Genomic DNA, 19,309 nt, shown 5'->3' with positions numbered 1-19,309 from the left:
TAGAGAAAAGGAGAGCTGTAACCATGTAACCATAGCAACAAATCTCCTTACTTAAAAAAAGCAGGTCATTTGTCAAAGCATTACAAAATGACCCTGTGAGTGTTTCCTGATCTTCTACCTTTTATGGATAACATATGGCTCCATTTCATCAACTAAAACTAGATGGTTAAGGTTAGAGAAAGGTTGATGTCTTAGTCCTGATCTCCTTCCCTGTAAATTTTGCTTCACTTAACAGCTCATTAGTTCCTAGTTTGGTAGAGAACAAACATCATGTCAGGTCAGACTGTTTTATGCTTTTAACTCTACTGGGAAGGACAGCCCAAGCCATATAGTCTTATACAAAGAGTGCAAGTAGCCTCATTGGGCCAAATGTGGGTTAAGTGCCCTTCTCATTTTACATTTACCAGTATAGATTAACTTAAGAAGCCTGGCTTCTACAACAATAACAACAAATAGCCCCTGAAGCTGCTAAATACTGAAAGTCTGACTGTAGCCTGGGAAGTAAGTGTGTGGGGTGGGGAAAAAAAAAGAAATTAATTAAACCAAATCAATTGTCAATTACAACAAAGGAAATAGCAAAGGTTCCCATGTGGTCTGAAACTATGCAATATAAATAAAACAACTGACCTAATAACAGTTAAATCTACAAACCTTTAAAAGACTTTACTCAGTTATGCAGGAAATCTAGGTTAAAAAAGTGTATATATATGTATGTGTATATCTAAACACAGTAATGCTTTACTACCTATGTAGCACTGGTTGTAAAACTAGCTCTGACTTGTCATGTTCTGAATAGAATCCGTGGAAGCAGATGGCTTCATTAAAATTTGACAAGCTTTCAATGGCATTCAGCTGATGATTGAGATTTATGACTGTCTTTGGTTATTGTCCTTTCTAGACATTACAAACTATTGATTTGTTGCTGCTCCACCACAAATACCAATACGCCCACATAGGAGGAGAGGAAATCAAACTTCACACATTCTATACAAAAGCACTAAATGACAAGATAACAATTTTTTTTCCTACCACCATGTTTAATCAAATACATATTCGTCTACATATTCGTATACCTCATGAATCACAATGATGACTTTCAGGGAATGGTTAGTGAGCTTTTTCGAAAATAGACATAGAGTTGATGTTACAGTATTTCTCAAGCTTATTATACTTGAAACCACTTTTTTGTTATTTATATCGCATCTTAAAACATTTCTGACAAAAAAAAAACATGCTTAACATGTACCTATAGTCTTTCTGTAATTTGTTGCTTTAAATTTTTGTCCTTTAAAACCAATTCCATCCACATGCTAGCTGAAATTCTACTTTGCAATAAAACAACTAAAGACAAAATACAAAAGTATATCATTTAAGTGAATATGTAGACAATTGGAGAGTGAATGAGTAATTTAGAGAGCGGCTCAAAGCACAGTCCTAACTGGAACATTTGTGTGGCATCCATCAATTCAGTAAAAGGTACACTGTTCTAATCCAAAGATAGATATTTTTTCCAAGCTTGTTTGGGCATATGAAGGAAAAATCCCTAAATGAGAATTATTCTTCTCTTAACTCAATGTCTTTCATTAGGAAAAAAAAAAATCTACCAAAATCTGAGTTTCAAAATGAGGAGCATGGATTCCAGTATTTTCTAGCTCATACTCACAATAACCCATGCACATTACTTGGAAAATTGTTAGCGGAAAGAACACAAAATGCCTGCAGAACATAATTAATATTTTTCTCTTTAACAGTTGATATGATGGTACTTTGCAAAGCTAGGATATGCTCGCACTGCACATGGAGCGGGGAGAGTGATATTCAATTTGACAGAGAGCAGGATTATAAATACAGGTGAATTTGAGTCATAATAATGAAATGGACTGAGGTGGACACAGCTGAACGATGGGCAGAGTATCAGAGAAACGGCTCAGCTAGCAGACAGGCTGGTGGTAAATTAGGGAAGTGTCTTAAGGTAGAGACATGCGTTGGTGAGAGAGAGGATCCCAGAAGAGTTATGTCAGGGAGGATGGAGGAATTCAGTAATGGGCAGAGCGAGGGGGGAGGAAGAGAGAACGGGAGAGCAGAGACGGTTGATCCAGTGATTAAAATTAAACATAGTGCAGGGCTGCACTCAACAGGCAATCTAATAGACACCGCTTGCTCCACCGCTGTCAGGATGGCATACCTGGGTGCGCATTGGGAGAGGTCCCATACGTATATACTCATTACAATGACATGAATTAAAACAAGCACAGCGTGAGATGAGCTTGTGTGCGTGTCTTCGAGGAGTAGTCTCTGAGCATCACCACACACAGCTGTGCACCTCTCCCAAACAGGCAGCACATTAGCGCCGCCCTATCAAATGATCCATCATTGCTATTTGGTGTGCTATTAAAGCACAGAAGACAGCTTGATGGTATTACATATCCATAGGGCTTAATCCATGGCCTGCCAGTATTCAGCACTCAATGAAAACATTCATGTGGCCTGTAGAGAAATATCATACACACTTGAGAGGCTTTCATTTATTTGCTCTTGAAGCATTAGCTGCAGGGCTATACAACATCCATTACTGAGAACTGCTCTCAATGTCTTGCAGTCACTCCCCTGTCTCTGTCCGTCTGCTAATCTTGTGTCATCTTAAGTAAACTAAAATGACAGGTATTATGAAGGATTCATACATCAGAAAATCATCCACTTGAGCCACAATGCATCCAGGGGGTAGACTCTGCAGATTGTTTCATAATGATCAATGAATGACTCGTTATTTTGGTCAGAGTGACCCAAAATAAAAACTGGAGTACTTTTAGCCACCACATCAATTTCCCAGCTGCTGTTTGGGAAACTGTTTAACAGTAGAATAAAAACAAACATACTTAACATTGTTTTATCACCTTAATACTTCATCTATTTTTCCTTTTTGATGAGAATTGCTTGTAAACATGAGACATAACATATATATTTATATCTATATAAAGAGTGAAAATAAATGTGAAACAGGTGAAGTGAATAACACTGAACATGTTGTTATAATGCATTGTTCTGCTGGGTTCTGGCATTCATCTGGATGTTACTTTGACATGTATTACCCAGTAAGACACTGTTGCCCAGAGCTGTTTTGACAGCACGAGGAGGAATTAATGTTGTGATTGGTATATATCTGTGGCTATTATATCTATATCAATAAATATTTTGTCACTTTTGTCAAATGTACAAGCAAGGAAACAGGTTAATACTTGAATAATAATTTAATAATTTGTACATATTTGTGTTTCAAGTCAGGATAAAAGAACAATATTTGACAAAAAACAAATGATTGATTTCATAATTATAATTAATGTTTTCACATGCACAGCAGTGGGTTCTGTCAGATCTCAAACAACGAGGAAATAAAGCCAGTGTCAACAAAACACAAGAATTCATTTTATAAAGAGGTATTCTGCTACTGTAGCTGATTAACAATAGCCAGCAGGTGTGTCTGTGAAAAACCTTTTGCAAATTCAAGCTCGCTACTGCAGTGTTTTTTTTAGTATGAGGTTAATTCAATGATTAGAGAAGGTACAGTATGGAACATTTATTTCATATTATATGGAAAGGTCAAGTGAAGATCTGAATGAAAAGGGCAACTGGTGGCTTTAAAAGTAAAAATATCATGAACCTCCTCTACACACCCTTACAACCTATCCTGTAGCGATAATATTTGTACAGTCACTGAAAAATAACTTATTCATGATTTAGGGGGATAAAAGAAAATAATAATGTTATAATAAAATCATGGGGGAGCTCGTATCAAATCCATTACTTTTATCTCAAGTTTGGAATATAATGTAGTAGAGAATTTGAGTTAGTGTGGCTTGAAAGGTTCTCTAAAATAATCAGATTTATCTTTGTACATCCTAAAACGTGCTAATTCTGACTGCAGTCTGGATGTTTTATGCATTAATAAATCCTCAAACAGAATACGTCAGGATCCAGCACCACAAATGAGGTCTCGCTGAAATATTCAGTTTACTCAGTCCTCTGTCTGATTGGCCAAGTTTCGATTAGATACGAGGATTCCCCAGGTGAGTATCAACCCCAGTTCCATTTGAACAGGAGGTAAAATGAGAAGTCAACAGTATTTAGTCAAATAAAAGGCAGAGATTAAAGAAACTTTGGCAGCCAAGTGTCTGTAATTGATTTATAATTTATCAACGGTTGTGCTGAGCGCTGGCCACCAGAGAGATGGGGCTGATTTCTGTTACAACCTCTCAGCTTTCCTCGTGAGAACACTTAATATGGGCAGCTCTATTCTCAGACTGGTTATTTAAACTACAGCTATCAATAGACACCACAAAAACCTGACAGAATATAAGCAAAACAATGCTCTCCAATCCCTGCCTGATTAAATGAAATTGTCACAGCAATGAAAATGATCTATGGTGCTAAGGTGAATGTGTAAAGTGCCATAAATCTCTTTTTGTCCTACCTTGAAAGGTCAGCATTTGCTAAGATGAGTCCAGAGACACTGTTTTATTTCACAATAATAAAAGTGAGAAAGCAGAAGCTACTCTAAAGACAGAGTTCCTGCCTAAGCGATAAACTGCTGCTCATTAATGAACACTGTTCCAGCACAGTGTGGAGGGAGAAACCAAAGGTGAATGTCACCACAGTGTAGTGTTGCACTGTACATCCACAGTTATCAAATAATGTTTAAATAATCATCCAGTAAGATGCAGAATGCACCAGTAAGGATTGCACATTGGCAAAATGCCAATGAAAAGTTTAGCCTCTTGGGTCAGTGATTCAAGATGATTATGAGGAGCTCAAGCATGAAAATATTGTACAAAGGCCAATTTATTCCCCAAGTTACCAGTTTATCCAACACACTTACAGCAGGACAGGGATAAATCCTTTCTCTGAAGCTCATAATTTTCAGTTTTTGTAGACAAAGGAAAGGTATACAGCACATAATAATGTCTATTATTGTGTCTATGAGAATATTTAGCAATGTAGCATCGAGTTAGAGACATGGTTAAAATTGATGCAGCACAGTCTGAGATATTTTAATCTAGCATGGGACAAGCTTGAGAAATGTTGGATCTTATATTTCCTGCAATGCATTGCAATTCAAACTTTAGAGAGTTTCTTTCAGAGCCAAAAATACATGATACCACTGTTTACACAGGCTGAATAGTACTTCTCATGATGAGTAACTTGAACTTCATGTGCACAGTCTGTGCAGTGTTTAAAAGCTTCATCTATTGTGGAGAAAATCAGACCTGCACATTCTAATTTATTCTTATAAGTGAAGCCAGTGTTGCAATGCATTGGACCTACTGCTGTTCACTCGTTTGTCTTGGAAACCCATCAGTTATTGGATTATATCTAAACCATCACAATCCATCAACAACACAGCAGAGAACAAGAATGTATTTTATGGAAGACCCAGAGAACATTTCAAGCTCGACAACGTGTCTGGACCACATTATACGAATCCAATCACCACTCAGCGACTTCTCTAACAACTTGGTCAAGAGTCAGCCGCTTTTACAAAGCAAATCTGTAGAGCTCTCAAGAATTATTGGAGGGCTTTTGGCAAAAACAAATGGTCAGGCAAGGATGTGATAGCAGCAGCTGCGACTGCTTTCCAATTCAAGTGCTTATCAGTGACTCTCTTGAAGTGAAACAAATTTCTCCTCTGTGAACTGTAACATTTTACAGATTTGTTCTACTGATCTTCACTTTCATACAACACTTTAAAACATGGAAATTTCATGGACAATATAAACTCTATCTTAGAAATATGTTTGTTTTTTTTTCTCCTTCAACAGCTATTTAATTATTGGCAGCACATAAGCAGAGTAGAAAACCAACTGGGATTTTAATAACTGATAACTGTTGAGTCGCCAGCTGTGAACTATTAAGAAATGATGGTGATGACCAGCAGATTGAGAAATCAAATTCCCAAGCAACAGCCAACTGATGCCTCCCTTATACAGCTGGCCCAAATAATAGCTTGTTTCCTAACAACTGCAGTTTGACAGTGCATGGCTATTCTCATAACACAGCCATAAACCTGTGATAAGACTGTTGGCATTGACCTCCTTCAGATGCCAAATGACTAAAAATGAAAGGAACAGATACTCTTGAGAGCACTGGAGGCTTAATGGTATTGAAAGCGTAGACAGGTTTACTCACCCTGTACCAAACAATCTCTCGAAGCCTTCCGTCAGTTTTGAAGTTACACTTGAGAGTAACAGTCTCTCCCACGACAACAGGAGGCAGGGGCTCTATGGTAACTGTCAAATATCCTGGAAAAAAAAGAAAGAAAGAGTTTTAATACAATAAAAACACTTTACCTGAACCACATATACGTTTCTATGTTGATGTTCTTTCCCCCTTTCTTGCTGAATTAAATGTTGGACAACAGAAATAAAGTAATCATGAATTTTCAGTACATGAATCATTTTAAAAAGCCTTTTGATTGACTGAGTCAGTATTCTCTTTTGGAATAATGCCATGATTCATGCAATTACACAACAAGCACTCTCCCACATGGGGGTTAAGTATCTTGGTAAATACCACTTGGTGGTAGTTACTCAAGGAGGGAAGAGAATTAGTTTGTCATTGATCTTGCGCAATTTCTTCATCTGGTTTAGAGATTCAAACAAACAAACTTGAGTTACGGTGCAACCGCTTCCCTAATCTCTGCCTGAGACCACTGTAAGCTGTGTGACATACATTATGTAGTTGTGGCACTATGGCAGTTCATTCTTAATGACAAGTATTATTATGTACGGTATTCTGTTCTCAAGTTCAAATTTAATCTTCCTTGAAACAGAAAAAAAAAATCTGCATGACTGTATACAAGACATAATTACTTCTCACATTAAGTTATTTCCATGAAATTTATCCTGCATGTTTTCTTGTACAAAGTCTGTTTAAGCCTTTTACCAGTTATTAATCTGAGGTTGTTTGGCCTTGAATAAACATGCTCAGTGAATAAACCCCTTAGAGAAGCAAAGGCATCATCAAACAGCATCACAGACATAACAACTGTTGTGAATAATTTCTCATTCGTAGTCAGTAAATATAAAAAGACAATGGAAAAAAAAAGTATTTTAAACAAATATGTTGGCATTCTTGTGACAAGGGCAGCTAAGTCATAATCTTAATACAATGACACAGTTTAGAAATCAGAGAATCTACTGTCTAATTAGTGCCATGCAGTATACAGCCTGGAGTGTCCCTATTGTCAAATAACTGAAAATACTTTTGTGATAACAGACAAAACAGATTAACAAACCACACACACACACACACACACACACACACACACACGTCAATAAAAGCAACAAAAACAAAGTAGAGGAAAAACAAAAGAGGCGTCAAAGGCAAGGGCAACCTCTGCAGTGATGAAGATAGATACAGATTTGAATTTTTGCTTCTCAAAGAGAAAAACCAGAGTCCCAGATGGATTCTTGACCTTGCTACATTATGCCTGATCATCAGCCCTGCGCATAACCATCTATACTTCACACAAACCTTGAGGTATAGCTTCTCTATTTAACACACACACACACACACATAAACAAGGTGATAACTGTGACAGCATTACAGCACAGGCTTGAGATTCTATCTGCTAAACAAAAATTGGTGGATACAAAGGTAATTGCCTTGTGATGACGAGAGGGCCTGAAAGGGAATAAATACATCCTACACCTGCAGGGGGAGGGGGCAAGTGAGGAGGACATGTTCAAGTTAAGGTGACATAGGACCTGACATTTGAGGAAGCTCGATGCAGTGTCAAAAATATAGATCTATTTGAAATGCATCTAGTTAACATACAGTATAAGTAAAAAGGACATCTCTTGTTTTTCTGGCTATAACAGAGTGAGCCAGCAGTGGTGCGTGGGCTGGACTTCCACTGACAGACAAGCAAGCCTCTGCCCACCATAATAGCAGTTTCAACACATTCAATATTTAATGAGAGAATTGTATCTTGTAAAACAGATGGATATCACAGAAAAGATATAAAACAGAGTAAAACGGGACCTCATGACCAATAATTCTGTTGATAAAAGAACATAAACCACAGTGAGGGCAACAATGTCTCCACAGGTGCAAAGATGGAAAGAAGACTAGACATAAAGAGAGGTGTACTCTTTGTTTGCAATACTATACTTTAGAGATTGAATACCAGGAACATATCTTAATATCTAACAGCCCTATTTCTGATTTTGATGTTTTTAAAATCGTATAGAAATAACAAAATTGAAGGGACCAAACAAGTCAGTAGAGGGCTCATACAAAACGGAAAGGTGGGTTTTAAATTTTGAACAGTCAAGTAGTAGAATATCTTAGAAAAACAATACATTCTCAGAAGATTCACTCACAGTGTGCACCTTCACTGTTACATAATAAGTAACCTGTAACCCTTTGTACTGTATTGAAAAATCCAAAGTTTGCTGCACTGGCACCCAAAGTGCCTCATCAACTCGACTGCTGAGTTTGTTTGTTTATTTCACTAAAGTTTTCCTTTTTGATTTAATTTAACTGAGTGCTGTATTTGTCTCATAAATTACATATGCAGAAGCACAGGGTTGGATGGCCACAACAGGAGGTGTGTAGCTTAACTATGACACAGGTGGAAACTGGGTAAAATCTGGAAGAACATCAATGTCATTCAGTTTGACAGGCACCAGTGACATGACCTACAATTTTTTAGGTGTAGGTATATTCAGGCGTAGTTTACTTGAAATTTGCATAACAACATATAGCACCATCAAATACAAATACAATCATGCCACCAATAATAACCACAAAATATCTAACTTTATATCTTTTTTCTAGACAGTCTCTCATTCAATCAACTTTGAAGTCAGCAGGTGCACTGTGTAGGTCCACAGGAAGTGCAGTGTCAGCTGTGAAGTTATTTGGATCAGCAGTTCTCAAGAAAACTTCAAACGTTGCTTTTCTATATGTTACTTAACATGAAGAAAAAAGTGGGGCCGTGCTATGATGGCAGTGCATCACCCAGACAGTTTACAGTGTGAACATGCCAGGATTTTAAGAAAGGTGGAACTCAACTGCAACAGCATTTTCTACACCACCACCCAGACACTATCTGAGCGGAGTGGAGCAGCAAACTCCAGCAGCTGCAAGCTGGATTAACACAGGCCAAGCAATCAGACTCTACCGACAGGCATATTGTGAATGGGCACTGCACTAGTACTATTAAATGATATTTCAGTATCACTCAGTCCTTAGCTTCTGAACTGGTGATAGACCATAGGGACTTTTTTGACCCCCCTGACATCTATTGAAATAGAACTGGCTCCCTTGACAGTCTCCACTATGTGCATCATAATGCATACTAACAATTTTATGTTAAATGACATTCATTTTCACAGCTGCCACATGTGCTTTATAGGTAATTAAAATGGAAAAAAAAAACCATATTTAAGTTTTTACTGCTAGCAGGGTTTGTATCAAATGGAAATTACATGACATGTCAGCTTTAAAACAGGTTGACAGAGTTTGAAAAGCATTGCCAAAGAAGGGAACGCAACATGACGTGTAAATCCATGTAAATCTTTACAACAAATAGCTATGCCCCGTTCAACTGTATACCTCCCTAGTGAGCATCTCCTCCTACACAAGCGCAGTAATGTTACAGGTTATAGGTGCAGTTTTAAAAAAATGTGTTTGTGCTTAAAGAAACACTACAGTGCGAGTACTCATTCATTCAATCATTCAGTCACACATTGTTGCCCTGTTTGGCTCTTTGTGTCAATTACTATATATCTCCAGATGTCACACTGAACTAGCATTCTGTCTCCACTTTGCAATACTACTGAAGTGTGAATCCCTTTTCCTTCCTAACTTATAGAAAGAACACTGTAAAAAGAATGTTTGTCCCTTTCAAGATCTTGTATATAGGAATCCATATGTCTAGTCTCTGTTTACTTTGTTGGTGTCCCACAAAAAGGATGATAGATCTAAAATGCTGCGTCAGGTATGGAGTACCAAAACAACCTGGGTTTACATAATATTTAGGACAGTGTCAAAGAAAATAAGACTTTATTGAATAATGGTATACATAGTAAACTGAATGTATAAGAAATTAAAAACTGCACACAGTGAACTTTATACAGCTGTGAATTTATGTGGCACAGCAAATTACCAGCAGGAAAGAGGTGAATAATCACCAGCAAAGTGCAATGTAACTAAGAGGAAAAGACATTGCACTGCAGAAATTCAGTGTTACTTGCCTTTAAAACAGATAGTCCCAGGTATCTGCAATTGGTAGACACAGATCAGTATGTCTCTCATGTCAGTGCACCTAGATATGCTTATTAAGGAATCTTAATTTAATCAGCAGGCTGAAGAGATCTTCTCTCTAGAGTCAAATTGAATGGATAAACCTTTCCGGAGACTGCATGTCATTAACACAGAGCTGATGCTCTTAGAGAAAATCCTAACCACTTACTATGAACCCACAAGAGGAGCAGCCTGGCCTTGTAAATGTCTCTCTGTGAGTTTTCCAGAGAGGTGGTGGAAATGCATATTACAAGATAAAAAAAAAAAAAAAAAAGTCAACTGACTCTATGGAATACAGTGTTACTCACTCACTGGGAGTTATAGCTGGTAAAATATTCCTTACAACTACTGTTCAGTCCATTCCAAGAGTATATACATATACTATATAAAAATAATTAGAATAATATAGCTGGTAATTAGGGCGCATTATTCAGACAATACAAAGACTACTGTAAAAGAAGCTAGGTGGTCTCTTTGTGTGGTTGCAGGGATTAATTGTGAACAATTCACTGACTATGTGGAACAATGTAGCATGGCCAATGACAGAAAAATGCTCTGGAGCATGTGGGGAGGGATGAGGAATTTTTAAAAGAGCAAATTACATGGGTTATGCACTTGTGCCAGGGAAGTTCATATTTCAAATAATCCCTACGAGAAACTGGAGCAGTGGCAGGCTGTACATACCAAGACATGAGGGCATAATTCCCACGCAATTCAATATCCATCGAATGCCATCCAAATGACTTCATAAATTAGACACATTTTATTTGCCAATTCTCTGTTGAAAGTGTTCCAATGAAGCAATATCTCTTGTTATGCCTGATGCCCTTGTTAAAACACAGGCTAATATGGGCCACATTCACGCGCCGGAAAGACCAGTGTTAATTCAACTCTGAGCATAAAAATCAACACTGCGCAAGTGTTAATGTAAGTCTTCATCCATTTGCAATAATTCAACACTTGTGATCGTTTAGACAGCTGCCCCCAGAACCATATCAGCACTCCTCACTCAAAATACTGAAAAATCAACATTTAATCTGCTGTGCAGGCTCTCATAAACAGTATGGTAGGTTATTATTCTCCTCAACCAGCAGTGATGCTCCCTTGATTAAATATGAAACATACAGCACAATTCTTCTGCTGTTTATCTCAATTTATCATGTTGTGATCTCAACTGAAAAAGACAATACTTTCTGCTTGTATTACCCCTCATGTTGCAAGCTCTACTAAGTCTTGTAGTGAAATTAAACACACAAACCATCAAATGACAGCTTTAAGTTAGTCAGACACTTTTAATCTATTATGCTGTACAGATTGTAAGAAAGCTGGAAGCTTCACTTTACAGCTTTTTATTTTACCTTGATGCGTTATGCAAAATATCTCAGTACTCAGGGGGAAAAGGAATCTGCTTTGAATCGATAAAGAACGATCCATAAATTATACAACAGTGTTTTTAGTTTTTAACAAGTTACATCTGGCACTATGAACACCCTCAGTTTAGTGGAGCTTAAATTCAACAGAGGCTTACATTCTATTCTCATGCTAACACTGCACAATATCGACCCGTCCTGTGTTATAAGCCCTGCAACTGAAGGAAGCCCCAGGTATATTTATATAGTGCTCACAGCCACCTACCCATAAGCCTCTTCTGTATGATTCAGAAATTCTGCTAGGCTGACATTACCTTGAAATCTAACACAGCTGTGACTCTCACACAGAGGGTAGAACCAACAAAGCTTACTGAGGAGAAAAATTTAACATTGCGGATGAAGATTTAAAACATACTTGATCAAAGGAAAATGTTCAGCATCCTCAGAGAAACCAACTGCTTTAAAGGGACATAATTCATCATCATGGAATGCCAGGGCAAGCGTACAGTTCTGCAGAAAATCCTTGAAATAAATCTACTTGTCTTGAAACGAAATTTAATTTGGCCATAAAGCAAAATACTTGGATATCATTGTAAGAGCACATAAGCAAGTGTGGAGTGGCCAGAGAGTGCGTGGCATTTAATTGGCTCATATTAGCTGGTTGTGGAGGCAGACAAGGCCTCCGGCTTGTCTTAATCCATCAGAAGCGCTGTTGGAACAACATCTAATGAGGGCTGCAAACTATGCTTTCTCCCATTAATAACAGCAATTTGCCAAGATGCAATGAGAAAACAAAACACAGCCAATGATGGACTGGCCCAAAATGTGCCTGTTATTGTGCTCTGTGATTTATGGCTATGGCCTACCTTTGCTTAGATGTCAGTGCAACTAAATGCATGAGAAAAATGGATGGCTGAGTTTCTCAGCTCTCTTCCTCATCTTTGCCTCTAAGCAGTGTAAACAAACACAGCTGATTTGTGGTGTCTAAACACTTTTAAATAGTATCACTTCCAGAGGTATGTGAGGAAAAAATATGCTTCTTTTTGGTTCAAAATTGATTGAAAGGACATAGGATAAATATAGTATCTCATATTGAATCATTTAATGTAACAGGATACCATGGCTCCAATGTACGTTGTCCATGTCTGTTGGCAAAACACCACTGTAAACACAGTGTATGTGTATGTTTAATAGAAAATAGTTTGTCCACAACTGTGTGCAAGTCCAGTAATATGGACATGTAGTAATCAATCATGACTTGATGGCAGGGGACTCTTTGGAAAAAAACCATGAGCGACACATTAATGCTTTACATGCTTTGGCAGTAATAACATATCCATTTATAATCTTTGCATTTAGTCAATGTTCTGTAGGTCCCATCTAGAAGATTTTAAAATCCAGAGCCCTTAGATTATGTAAATGGTCATGTTATATATCATATTCACATTACTCTCAATAAAAATAGCCACTGCTTGAGGAACTTAGTGGCTGTTAAAGCCATTGCAGAGCCAATGGGGTATCATAGAGGTACCTTTACAGTTCTTAGTTCTTATGAATAACAGTTAGTAAAGGTAATGGGAGTAATTTTAGTGAAGCAAAAATCTGAAATTCACAGGTTGGCAACAGTACCACCAGCAGATCACAGCAGGGGGATTTTGTGTGTTTGTTGCATTGCAAAACCACCTGAGGAACCGTTGCTGTGACAATTATGACCGGTGCAAACACTGAACTTGTGATGGAAGTTCAGCCATTGTCATTGGCTTTAACTAAAATGTTTGTCTAGCTCATAATGCCATGCTTCTTTCTCTACATTTTACTCTAAAGACATACTTTTCACAGATTATGTATAACTACTGGAACGAATCAAACCTTTGTTTTAAAGTAAAATTCATTTGTTTTCCAACCTTGGTCTTGTGTTGTTATTTTGGCCTTCATTCCTTTCAGTTTTGATACAATTTTGTTTCATAGCTGATATGTGGCCATGTGGCATCTCTGGCAGTCAGAGCTTTACAAGCGGAGTGCTCAGAGCAGGCACACAAGCGATTTGTTTGACAGCTTGTGCTGCCTTATTGGTCTCTGTTGTAAAGCTGTATCTACCTGTGTTGCTACATCTCCCGATCTCACAAATGTCATGGTCGTAACCGAAAATGATGACCCACTACTAAAACAAGGTTGAATGGAAACTGATATTTCCTTTTAACTACACTTAGATTATTTCTACCAAGAGGCAACAAGCACACATGCGGCCATATTTTCAACAGTGAACAAAAACTAATAAATCAATCAACTGATTTTTTATTAAATTAATTAATGATCTGATCTACTCCTATAAAATGGTTACTAGATATTATGTCATGCTCCAGATAGTTTGTTCTCACTTATACACCTTCATATTTCGGGCACTCAGAGAATTCAGCTGCTCTAATTGGAGTAAAGGAGTTAGAATAAAATAAGAATAAAATGTTATCATTATCATGGCATCATCTTCCACAAACTAACTGTGTTGACAGTTGCTGTGGATGAATGAGCACTGTGGGGAAGACTGTTCAGCAAAGTCAACACATCCCAGGTAGTGATTTGTAACTGTGCATGCGAGCTGAACACAGGAAGCGTTACGTGGAGGGAGAATCTGGGTGACTGGTTGTTGATTTATTTCAGGCCAAGAACACAATCTGCACCAGCTGAGAAGGTCTTCTTTTGTAAACAAAAAAACTGGGAGCTGATGTGTTTTTCAATCAGAGTGATTTACTGTTTAATGACATGCTTCAGCTTCAAGAGTGTCAGCGCCCGTCTGTTGTAATCCTCCCACAAGCCCATAGTGCTATAGTGGATAGCAATCACGAGGAACCCTATCAGCGGGTCCTTGTTCTGAAGGGCCTTAGGCATGTGGAATTATCATGTCATTGGTGAGAAGAGTTGGAGCCAGAGATGAAATGCAACCAGCCTTCCCACACGGAGTTAGTCAAAGGCAGTGTTGTGTATGTCACCGCCTCAGTTAGCTGGCCAACTAGAGAGCAATGAATCTCTGATCCTTCCATATTCACTCTTTCCTTTATATCTCTGTAGGTGTGTACCTCAGCCATCAAGTGCAACTACAGGACAAGAATTGGTGCTTTTCCTTAGTTTATATGAAGCTATTCATTTATACTTGCTGAGTGACTTTCATGACCTTCATAAACATGAATCCTGTCAAAAAGCTGTCATGACATCTCAATAAATAAATACCAACAGGGAAACAAAGCCTTTTCCCCTCCTCTAAATCCATGAAAAGACACTCTTGTGAGAGACACAAGTTTTCAAGGCTTGCGTGATAAAGACAGAGGATGACCGCTGTCGTAGCATGCAAGTGGCCCCCAGGGGAGTCAGAGTACCAGGCCATCCATGGTCACACCATCAGGAAAAATGACACACACAGCCATGTCTGGTGCAGATTATCCAACCGGGAACTTGTATGTCCAGGGATAAATGTTCCATTAGCTTGTGTGTTTCCTCTGGAGATTTGTAAAGCCTGATATAATCAGTGGAGGGGAGTTTACCGTGCAATTCGTATTTCTGGAGTGTGTGACAAACAGGAAAAAAAAAGGTAACTTAAAAAAAATACAGATACTCTGGTCACAGCAGCGGTGCTGAACTCTTGGCAAGGATGCGCCGCAGTCCACAGAGTACTGCATGTTATCACTGAGGTAGGATCACAACAGGCAATATGTGAAAAAATTTCACTTTGTGGATGTGAGATGCCAGCGAAGACACTAAAACCTGAAACCCAGGGGCTGACAGGTATGATTTTTAGTACAGTGGATGAAAACGGAAAATTTTGAAAATGGGAGAATAAAGTGTTTGACATGACAGCCGAATGAAAGCAACTTTACTTGTTGAACAATGAGCACTGACAGCTACAGAATCAAGAACAAACTGTACTGGTGTGCAGGTAAATCAAATTAAAAAAAAAAAATTCTCTCAGCTCACAATTACATTAACCTGTTTTTCCAAACAACAGAATTTCTTTTTTGTTTTTTGTTTTTTGTTGGCAAATGTGTTTTCCTTATAAAGTGATGTTGTACATTAAATACAATCTCTCTCTGCCTGGCTGAAGAGTATCATTGTACTGACATACTGGTATTTGGTGAATTTTATATCAGTGAAATAAAATAAATTTTTAGTTTGTGATTAGAAATTGGAAACCTGCATCACTCGAGATCCATCTGCTTCTAGCTTCATTATTGCAGCCGGAAATGATTTGATATCATTGTTATTTGGCCACCAAACTCAATAATTTAGAGAGAAATCACACAATTTCTGCTCAGAGAGAGCTGTGTCTGTTTTTGACAGTAGCTGTACTAAAAAGGTTCTGCATCTACAGGTATGTGAGAGATATTATTTGGTAAATAAGTTAAAATGTGTTCAGACACAGCACAACTTCTGTGCCCCTTTGCGGCCTTAGAGTAACACTTACTGAAAATGCAAATGATGTCCTCATGAAATTCTATATTAGTGTCAGACATTGTCTGTTTATTTGAAGGAGGTGGTTGGGAAGGGTTGGGCTGGGGTGTCAGTAAAGACCAGGAACTAATGTTCCTCTAACCATCTGAGCTGCATGTCTGCTCTCTCCCAAACAGCTGCTGTGAACAAAAACGGTTTGTTTGAGGAACACTTGCACATCTTGCACCTGTAGCTGAGGAGACTGTGGATGGTGCACACAGTACAACGAGGAAGCAGAACCTTCTGGCACAGTGCTGCAGGGCAAACCTGTCTACTAGAAATTCTGTTTATTCTTGTCTATATACAACTAAACTGAAACAGCAAATACATTTTAAAGAAAATGTAACCACAGCCTGCTTGTGTTCTCTGTCGATGCAATGAGGAAATGCTGTTAATTTATGTATCTGGAAAGTCACAAATACATTGATACTGAATCAGAAAGATGTTCACAGACAACATACTTGTTTTCAGCCAAAATATCCAATCTTGCAGTCGTGCATTGTAGTGCATCTTGTAGTGCATTATTAAACTTATGGTTATAATATGTTCCCTACAAAACATACTTGCTGTTGCAGTTTAGTTGTATATTAACATTATTTCCAGGAGACACGGTTGTGCAAGATGCAGATCTTACTGCGCCTTTGAAAACAAGGAACAGGCAGCAGGGTGAATAAAGGAGGTGATGAAATAAATGTATGTCTTTTGAGCAGTTGTTTGTCTATGAAATATTTGGATCTTGTAGCATTACTGAAATCATATTACTTTTTTATAGGACTCTTCTGTTATATTTGAAAGGGCAACTGCAGGAACCACCTCACTGTGTGTTTTGTGGTCGTAAGAATTTAACTGGAATTTAAACAAACTCTGTATGAACTGCTCCCTGGATTATTGAGAGCAACACTTTAGCACAAAGGTAACAGGTAGGTGGCCTAAAAAAATGACTTATAATGTTCCATCCGAGTATATCTGGAGTAGGTAAATCAGCTACAGACAGGAACTGAAGCAGGAAGTGACTAGAGTGTCTGCTCCGCTTAGAAGTGTTTATCTTGCCTGAAAAATTAAGTGAACACCTGTGGCAGCAAAAAAATGTTCCCAAATCCTGCCTCGACTCTCCAAAAAGTAATTTTTCAAATAGCATTTTATGATTCTATTCACTATTCTTTCTTCCAATTTCCATAAAAGCCTGTGGTACAATGAGTGTGGGTGTTTTACATGAAGTAAACACATTTAGAGCTGAGCAGGAGTCACAGTCCAATTTTTAGTGACACACACACACACACACACACCACACACACACAAACACACAATAATAGATGACTAGATTCACAGATGGTTAAATAAGAGATCATTTAAATATTTGTTCAATAAAAAGTTTTCAAATTCTGTATTAAAAAAAAAAAAAACAGCCCATGAATAGGCTACATGAAACTGGAACAATGCTACATCCACCCATTTGTCGCCATGTGTGCTGGTTCTCAAAAATTAATATCATGAAATAAAGGAAAAGAAAAGAACGTGATGTTTGTTTTAATTTAAAATCATAAAAGAATTATCTTGAATGCATCAGCGCCTCTATAAACAATCTCCAATCTACAAAATGATCTGAGGGTTTTCCTAAAAGCTACCAAGCAGTTTGTTTGTATTCTTCCATTACTTAGTGATAATTATGAGGAAAAAAAAAACCAAAACAAATCTAGAGCTCAGAGGAATTAAATGTCACAGAGCCTTGGAAATAGCTATTCCAGTCTGTTTTTAATAAGATAAACAGGACCTTGGTGCCATATTAGTAAAGGCCTCAAAGAAGTGATGCTGTTACCAAGGAAGCAAGTTGTCCTGGTAACCCAGAGACAGACTTACTAGGTTATCAATCACTGGTTGTGCAGTTGTGCATTCAATCTATGGACCCTTGCATCACCACAGGTCATGAGCAATGGCAGGAAATGAGGGAAGCGACGAGGGGGGGTCAGTGTGGAGAAATGGTCATTTTGAATGTCGAATGGGTGGATTTGAGGAACGCATCCAGTATGGAGGGAACATAAACTGCAGAGTCAATTTATCATAGCGGAATTGTTGCTGTTATGAGAGGAGCCATTTCATGTTGTTTCAGTAACTATTCACAGAATCTTTGCCTCACTCTTAACACTCAACAAACACAATCTCCTACTGGCAGCACTCTTTTTTCCCCCCTTTTTTCTATTTGACTCAAACCATTTTAGTGTCAAGGCCAAGAGGAGAACATCCAGTTTGCCTTGATGTTCCAAAAGAGGACAAAAGAGAGGAGGGAAGAAAAAATATTGGCAAAGTGACCTCAATTAAGATATTGATGATTGAGTGTATGGCACCTGCCTGACAAACACAACTGGCGGGGTTGTGCTGTTGGCTCAACTGATTTCTCGTATTGTATTATGTAGTTCTATTAACTCTAATGGCCTTCAGAATGAGTCTCCCTGCTGCCGTATCCTCATCTTTTTTGCTTACAGTGAAGTATATTTTCCTATCTTCAAATCAGACAATGGTATATATGTCAGAAATAAAGAGATTCTGTCATCTAGAAAGCTTCATTTAGGGGCAGAGGAGAGTGTTGTGTATAATGTAATGAAAAAACTGTGTGAGTGCATAATCTTCAATTTATGCTTACACAATCATCGTACAGCTTAGAGGCAAGAGGATCAGTTTGGAAATTTTGTAAATGAAAGTAGGAATGACTGAGGGGAGAGGGACTGATAAAACCCACAGGAAAGAAAATCAATTTTTTGAGTTCTTCTCAAAGGAGAAGTCATCTTTTTGAGATACTTGTAATGTACAAAAAATGGAGTGAGAGGGAAGTACAGCTAAAAGGCAGCAGAAATTCACCACTGTATGTTTAAAGAGTGACATACAACTATATAATTATGGGAGATTCACAGCAAGGAATTATGCTCATGAGATATAGAGAGTGATCAAACTGATTGTTGAGAGAAAACTTCAAGCTCGTCTGGCTTCTCTTTTTTTCTCTCAGATGTATCAAGCTCAATTTCAAGTCATTTTCTGTAGGTTTTTCATCCATTGTAGTCCAATTACAAGTGAAGATTTTCCTCGATACATAGTATCAGTAAAGCTTTCTGGCTAGACTGCTGTCCTCTCCCCAGTGATCTGACTCCGTCTGCCTGAAAGCT

At 38.0% G+C, this 19,309-nt stretch overlaps 1 protein-coding gene across 4 annotated transcripts in view; it reads right to left on the bottom strand.

The window, feature by feature from the left end:
- igsf21a (immunoglobin superfamily, member 21a) overlaps positions 1–19,309 on the bottom strand; it is a 163,637-nt gene that overhangs the window by 98,007 nt on the left and 46,321 nt on the right. For all 4 annotated transcript variants that reach the window (XM_018679466.2, XM_018679485.2, XM_018679457.2 and 1 more), the window contains one exon: positions 6,181–6,293. In XM_018679466.2, coding sequence (XP_018534982.1) covers positions 6,181–6,293 — 113 coding nt within the window. The remainder of the gene's footprint in view (positions 1–6,180; positions 6,294–19,309) is intronic.

Source organism: Lates calcarifer, linkage group LG12 (assembly GCF_001640805.2).
Source record: "Lates calcarifer isolate ASB-BC8 linkage group LG12, TLL_Latcal_v3, whole genome shotgun sequence".
Lineage (NCBI taxonomy): Eukaryota > Metazoa > Chordata > Actinopteri > Centropomidae > Lates > Lates calcarifer.
The sequence above is the reverse complement of the archived record's forward strand: the minus strand, read 5'-3'. Positions and strand labels throughout refer to the sequence as shown.